This window comes from Triticum urartu, chromosome 1 (genome assembly GCF_003073215.2).
Source record: "Triticum urartu cultivar G1812 chromosome 1, Tu2.1, whole genome shotgun sequence".
Taxonomy (NCBI): domain Eukaryota; kingdom Viridiplantae; phylum Streptophyta; class Magnoliopsida; order Poales; family Poaceae; genus Triticum; species Triticum urartu.
The window spans coordinates 569,502,502-569,508,530 of record NC_053022.1 but is presented as its reverse complement, the minus strand read 5'-3'; the positions used below and the strand labels follow the sequence as shown (position 1 = coordinate 569,508,530).

Below are 6,029 nucleotides of genomic sequence, written 5' to 3'. Positions count from 1 at the left end.
TTCTTAAAATCGACTTTGAAAAAGCTTATGACAAAGTCAAGTGGTCTTTTCTTCAACAGACTCTCAGAATGAAAGGATTTTCTGCAGAGTGGCGCGCAATGATCCATAGCTTCGTGACTGGAGGTAGTGTTGCCATTAAAGTCAATGATGACATTGGTAACTATTTCCAAACGAAGAAAGGATTGCGACAAGGTGACCCAGCATTGCCCATGCTATTCAATATAGTGGCTTATGCTAGCGGTCATGATTGAGCGTGCTAAGGTTGATGGCCACATTGATGGGGTGGTGAATCATCTAGTTGATGGTGGTCTCTGCATCCTTCAATATGCTGACGATAAAATTCTCTTTATGGATCATGACCTCGAGAAAGCAAGAAATCTGAAATTAATTTTATCAGCATTCGAGCAACTCTCAGGGCTTAAGATCAATTTCCATAAAAGTGAATTGTTTTGTTTTGGCGAGGCTCAAGACGAGGCCCATCTGTATGCTGACCTATTCGGATGCAGGTTGGGCCAGTTTCCGATCACTTATTTGGGGATACCGATACATTATCGGAGACTCACAAATGCTGAATGGAAATACGTCGAGGAGAGACTACAAAAAAGGCTTAGCAGTTGGAAAGGTAAACTGCTATCTCTGGATGGAAGGTTGGTCCTCATAAATTCAGTAGTAAGTAATATGGTACTATATATGATTTCCTTCTTCCAGTTGCCGAAAGGAGTATTACATAGATTGGATTACTTCCGATCGAGATTCTTTTGGCAAGGAGATAGCGAGAGAAAGAAATATCGACTGGCTAAATGGAGTGTGGTTTGCCGTCCAAAGGACCAAGGCGGGTTGGGCATTCATGACCTTGAGGTTAAGAATAGGGCCCTTCTCGGCAAATGGTTGTTTAAGTTATTGACAGAAGATGGTGTATGGCAAACCCTCCTTAGAAGAAAATATGTGGGTTCAAAGGCAGTATCACAAGTATACTGGAAGCCTGGGGACTCCCATTTTTGGGCGGGACTAATGGCAACAAAGAAACATTTCTTCCGCTATGGGTCCTTCTTGATTAAGGATGGATCGGAAATTAGATTCTGGGAGGATAAGTGGCTAGGTAATGCTACACTCCATGAACAATATCCAGCTCTATACAATATTGTGCGTCACAAGGGTGATACTATCGCCAAGGTTTTGGAATCATTTCCGCCAAATGTGACGTTCAGAAGGGAATTAATTGGACCTAGACTCCAATCGTGGAACATACTACTCCAGCGGTTAGCCACGGTACAATTGTCACAAGGGTCCGATGTATTTCGCTGGAACCTACATGGGAATGGGAAATTCTCAGTGGATTCTATGTATAGAGCTTTGATCCAGTCTGACGTGCCAGTTGATAATAATAAGAAGATCTGGAAGATGAAGATACCTCTTAGGAATAAAATCTTTACATGGTATCTTCGTCGCGGAGTCATTCTTACTAAAGATAACCTTATTAAGAGGAATTGGCATGGAAGTACACAATGTGTCTTTTGTCCGCATGATGAGACAATAAAACATTTATTCTTCCAATGTAAATTGGCTCGTTCTATATGGTCAGTCATCCAAATAGCGTCTGGCTTGTATCCTCCTTGTAGTGTTGCTAATATATTTGGCAACTGGCTACATGGGATTGATCACAAGTTTAGAAGTCTTATCAGGGTGGGAGCGCTTGCCGTGATTTGGTCGCTTTGACTATGTAGAAATGATAAGGTTTTTAGTGATAAAAATACTTCTCTTATGCAGGTTATCTACAGATGTATCGGGACTCTTCATTTATGGTCCTCTCTACAACGACTGGAGAATCGAGACCTGTTTATGAAGGTGTGTACACGATTGGAGGCTTCGGCGAGGGATATTTTTATCCAACGTGGGTGGCAGCATGATCTTAGGATTGGGCCACCTTCAGTTTAGGCGTTATACAGATTTCATTATCCTTGTATACCGCCTTATTCTTTTATTTTGCCTTGGTGTGAGAACTTTGTTGGCTATGTGTATCTTAGTTATGCAGAGGCCGGATGTAATGCTTAAACCTTTTAAGTAATAAAACGCCCCTTTTTGAAAAAATGAGCAACCTCAACACGATAACCTGCTTCGACACACTGGGAGCTTGCCCAGAGCCGTCTCTATAGATTTGAGGCCCCGGTGCGAAATGCACATTGCGCCTTAAAATTAACAAATTCTAGTAAGCTTAGGGCTAGGTTCTTTTCTTATAATTAGCTAGTCGCTTATTTACATAGAAGGATATAATCTCTTATAGGAAGATGAAAGTCCTCGGGTTGAGAGCAATTTGCGAGAGATGAGGATGTTGGCAATTTGGTGATCGACACTTGCAGGTGATGCGCTCGCGCTGCTGAAATGCAAGACAATTGTTCGCTAATGTATGATAAGTTGCCATGCGCCCATGTCAAGGTGCAAATGGCGGATAATTCTAGGAGAACACGAACAGGCCGGCAAAGTCATTTTTTCGAAGATGAGATCACTTTTACGAATACAAGTTCGACCAACTCAACAGGATCTGCCACACTCACCTATTGGGATTGTTGGGACTTTTTTTCACTTACTAAATCAACCAAAGCTAATTAGAAATTGGGGGCCCTGTTCCGTGGACGACAATTTTGAAGAATGCTGAGTAATTGAGTTAACAAAAAGACCTCTCTCTGTTTTGGTTTTGCAAAAAAAGAAGAGAGAGATGTCCCTGTAATTTGGAATATGTTGCGAACAAAAGTTACTCAATAACTAAAATAGGGGCAGCATCTTTTGCAGGAACTCTACCAAACGAGGAAACCAAAACAGCCCAGCACAATGGTTCTGTTTTCCAAAAATGGTTCACCGAAGGTAGGCGTAGGCAATACGCAATAGCACTGGGGATATGGAGCTTGACAGCAATGGAGGTGAAGATTAGACACAAAACATATATTGAACTCTTGGTACACTGTTCTTCTAATAACTTTGCCAAGTTGATTTCCTCCACCGTTTTTCTTTTTCTTGTACGGAACTTATTGGCCACCGTCAACTATATATGACAGATGATGCTTCAACTACCGCACGGCACATGTGGTTAGCAAAATCAAAATTCATATAGATGATGCTTCAACTATATATATAGACTGGTTGCCGCCTTCTATATAGAGTAGTAGCACGCATGTCCCGCTCACAGGCAGCCATAGTTGCCACCACTCGTGCATCCATCAATCATGGCAAGGACACCGAGGACGACAATTTTACACCTTGTCCTAACCCTCTGCTGCATCCTCTGGGTTCAAAACACGCCCTCTTTAGCTTCCACTGCAAGTGCAATCGATGAATTCCTTGGGTGCCTCTCGGCGGACATCCCGTCTGGCCTCATCCAGACCCCGGCAACCCCGTCGTCCTACTCCGCCCTCCTGCTGTCCACCGCCCGGAACCTCCGCTACGTCCTGCCGGACACCTCCAAGCCTCTAGGGATCATCGCGGCCACCGAGCACGCCCACGCGCAGACCACCGTGCGCTGCGGCCGCCGCCACGGCGTCCGCGTCCGCGTGCGCAGCGGCGGCCACGACTACGAGGGCCTCTCCTACGCCTCCGTCCACCTCCACAACCGCAACGAGCCCTTCGCGGTGCTGGACCTCGCCGCTCTCCGGGCGATCCACGTCGACGCGGCGCGTGCTGAGGCGTGGGTCGAGTCCGGCGCCACCGTCGGCGAGCTCTACTACGCCGTCGGCGCCGCCAGCCGCTCGCTGGGGTTCCCGGCGGGCTCGTGCCCCACCATGGGCGTCGGTGGCCACCTCAGCGGCGGCGGGTTCGGCTCGCTGGCACGCAAGTACGGCCTCTCCGCCGACAACGTCCTGGACGCCGTCGTCGTGGACGCCGACGGAAGGCTGGTGAACAGGAGCACCATGGGGGAGGACCACTTCTGGGCTCTCTGTGGCGGAGGCGGCGAGAGCTTCGGCGTGGTGCTGTCGTGGAAGGTGCGGCTGGTCCCCGTGCCGGAGACCGTCACGGTGTTCAGCATCGTCCGGTCAAGGAGCCAATCCGCCGTCGAACTGATCACCAAATGGCAGGAGATGGCGCCGGCTTCACCGCAAGAGCTGTACCTCCGCGTGCTCGTGCTGAACCAGCAGGCTAATTTCCAAGCGCTGTTTCTCGGCCGGTGCGGCGGCCTCCATCGGCTCATGCAAGACCGCTTCCCTGAGCTCGGGATGACGGAGCAAGACTGCGAGGAGGTGAGCTGGGTGCAGTCCACGGCCTTCTTCGGCTTCTCCACGACGTCCGTGCCACCGGAGCAGCTCCTCAACAGGAGCAGCAACCCGAGCTACTACCTCAAGGCCAAGTCGGACCACGTGCAGGAGCCGATTCCAAGGGACGTGTGGGAGAGCATATGGACGACATGGTTGGAGAAGCCCGAGGCGGCGCTGCTCATGCTGGACCCTTACGGCGGCGTGATGAGCAGCATCCCGCCGTCGGAGACGCCGTTCCCGCACCGGCAGGGGAACCTCTACCAGCTCCAGTACTACTCCTTCTGGTACGAGAACGGGACGGCGGCGGCGGAGAAGCGGATGAGCTGGGTCAGGGGGCTGTACAAGGAGATGGAGCCCTACGTGTCCAAGAACCCGAGGGCGGTGTACGTCAACTACAGGGACCTTGACCTGGGGACGAATGAGCTGGACGGTGACGTGACGAGCTATGAGAAGGCTAGAGTCAGCTGGGGAGACAAGTATTTCAAAGGAAATTTTAAGAGGTTGGCAGCCGTGAAGACCATGGTGGATCCCCATGATTTCTTCAGGAATGAGCAGAGCATCCCTCCTCTTCCCACTGCCAAAATGATGATAGATTCCATTTGAGACTCTTAATTTTGGTCTCTATTGCTAAATTTGTGCGTCTTGGTGACGTGACGTGTTTATAATATTCATGGATGAAAAAGTATGTGTATCGTGTCAAGTTTATGAAAAATAATAAATAAAATGGAATGATATTGTCCCTTTGTCTAATTTTTTTTAAAGAAAGTACAAACACAAGCGCTTATGCATACGTGCATACACTCACCATTATAATAATACTCAAGGGGATGACTCCAACCAAGAAAGAAACATCCACCAAGTGTTAAACATAGTAGGACCGTGTGACTTCTCTATACTATTGTACCATACAAGTTTATCATTACCATGATTCAAAAGGGTCACTGTGAACAATACAAAAGATAACTATAAACAATCTCAAAGTTTCATGATTCGATGCATGAGTGGCAGTCTGCAAGACCGTGATCAATGTGACTACCATGTCTTAGGGCATCTCTAACCCATCCCTTATAATGCCACAATGGAGTAAAAATTCGATTTTACTCCCTTACGACGCACCTAACTGATCCCTTATCCGCCGTAAGAGAGTACATTTTTTACCCCAACTCTCTATTTCCCTTAAAATTTCTCTATTTTTACTTCATCCCGCCACGGCCGAGTAAAAGTGGCGCCTCTCCCTCTCGCCGCACTGCCTCATGCCGCCGCCACCCCCTCCCCCCTTCCCCCGCGCGCCGCCGCCTGCTGGCTCGGCCGGAATGGATAGGTAGGCTCATTCTCTCACCCCGCCGGGCACTGGCGCCGGCTTTTCGCTACATGAATTGACCAACGCGTCACCGCCTCCACCGAAAAAATTGGGAATCAAGAAGACCCACCGCGTCAAAGCTCCTCCTCCAACCGCTCCGATGGTCTCCGGGGTGGCCATCGCCTCGCCAGCAATGGCACGCCGCCCTCCGGCCGCGCTTACCGGAGGCAAACAGGCTCGAAAGCCGACGGCGGTGGTGTCAGCGCTTGCGGAGGCGGCCGCTGGATCGGTAGTGATTGTTGGCGATCGGTAGAGATGAATGTTGGGGAACATTGCAGAAAACAAAAAATTTCCTACTCGTTTCACCAAGATCATCTAGGAGTTCATCTAGCAACGAGTCATCGGATGCATCTACATACCTTTGTAGATGGCGCACGGAAGCGTTCAAAAGAACGGTGATGATGTAGTCGTACTCGACGTGATCCAAA

At 48.9% G+C, this 6,029-nt stretch overlaps 1 protein-coding gene across 1 annotated transcript; it reads left to right on the top strand.

Annotated features, from left to right (window-relative positions):
• The first annotated feature begins 3,096 nt into the window (after nt 1–3,096).
• LOC125531398 (berberine bridge enzyme-like Cyn d 4) lies at nt 3,097–4,984 on the top strand. Its single transcript, XM_048695821.1, has one exon. The coding sequence runs from the start codon at nt 3,219–3,221 to the stop codon at nt 4,842–4,844; it is 1,626 nt and encodes a 541-aa protein (XP_048551778.1). The 5' UTR covers nt 3,097–3,218; the 3' UTR covers nt 4,845–4,984.
• The last annotated feature ends 1,045 nt before the right edge of the window (nt 4,985–6,029 follow it).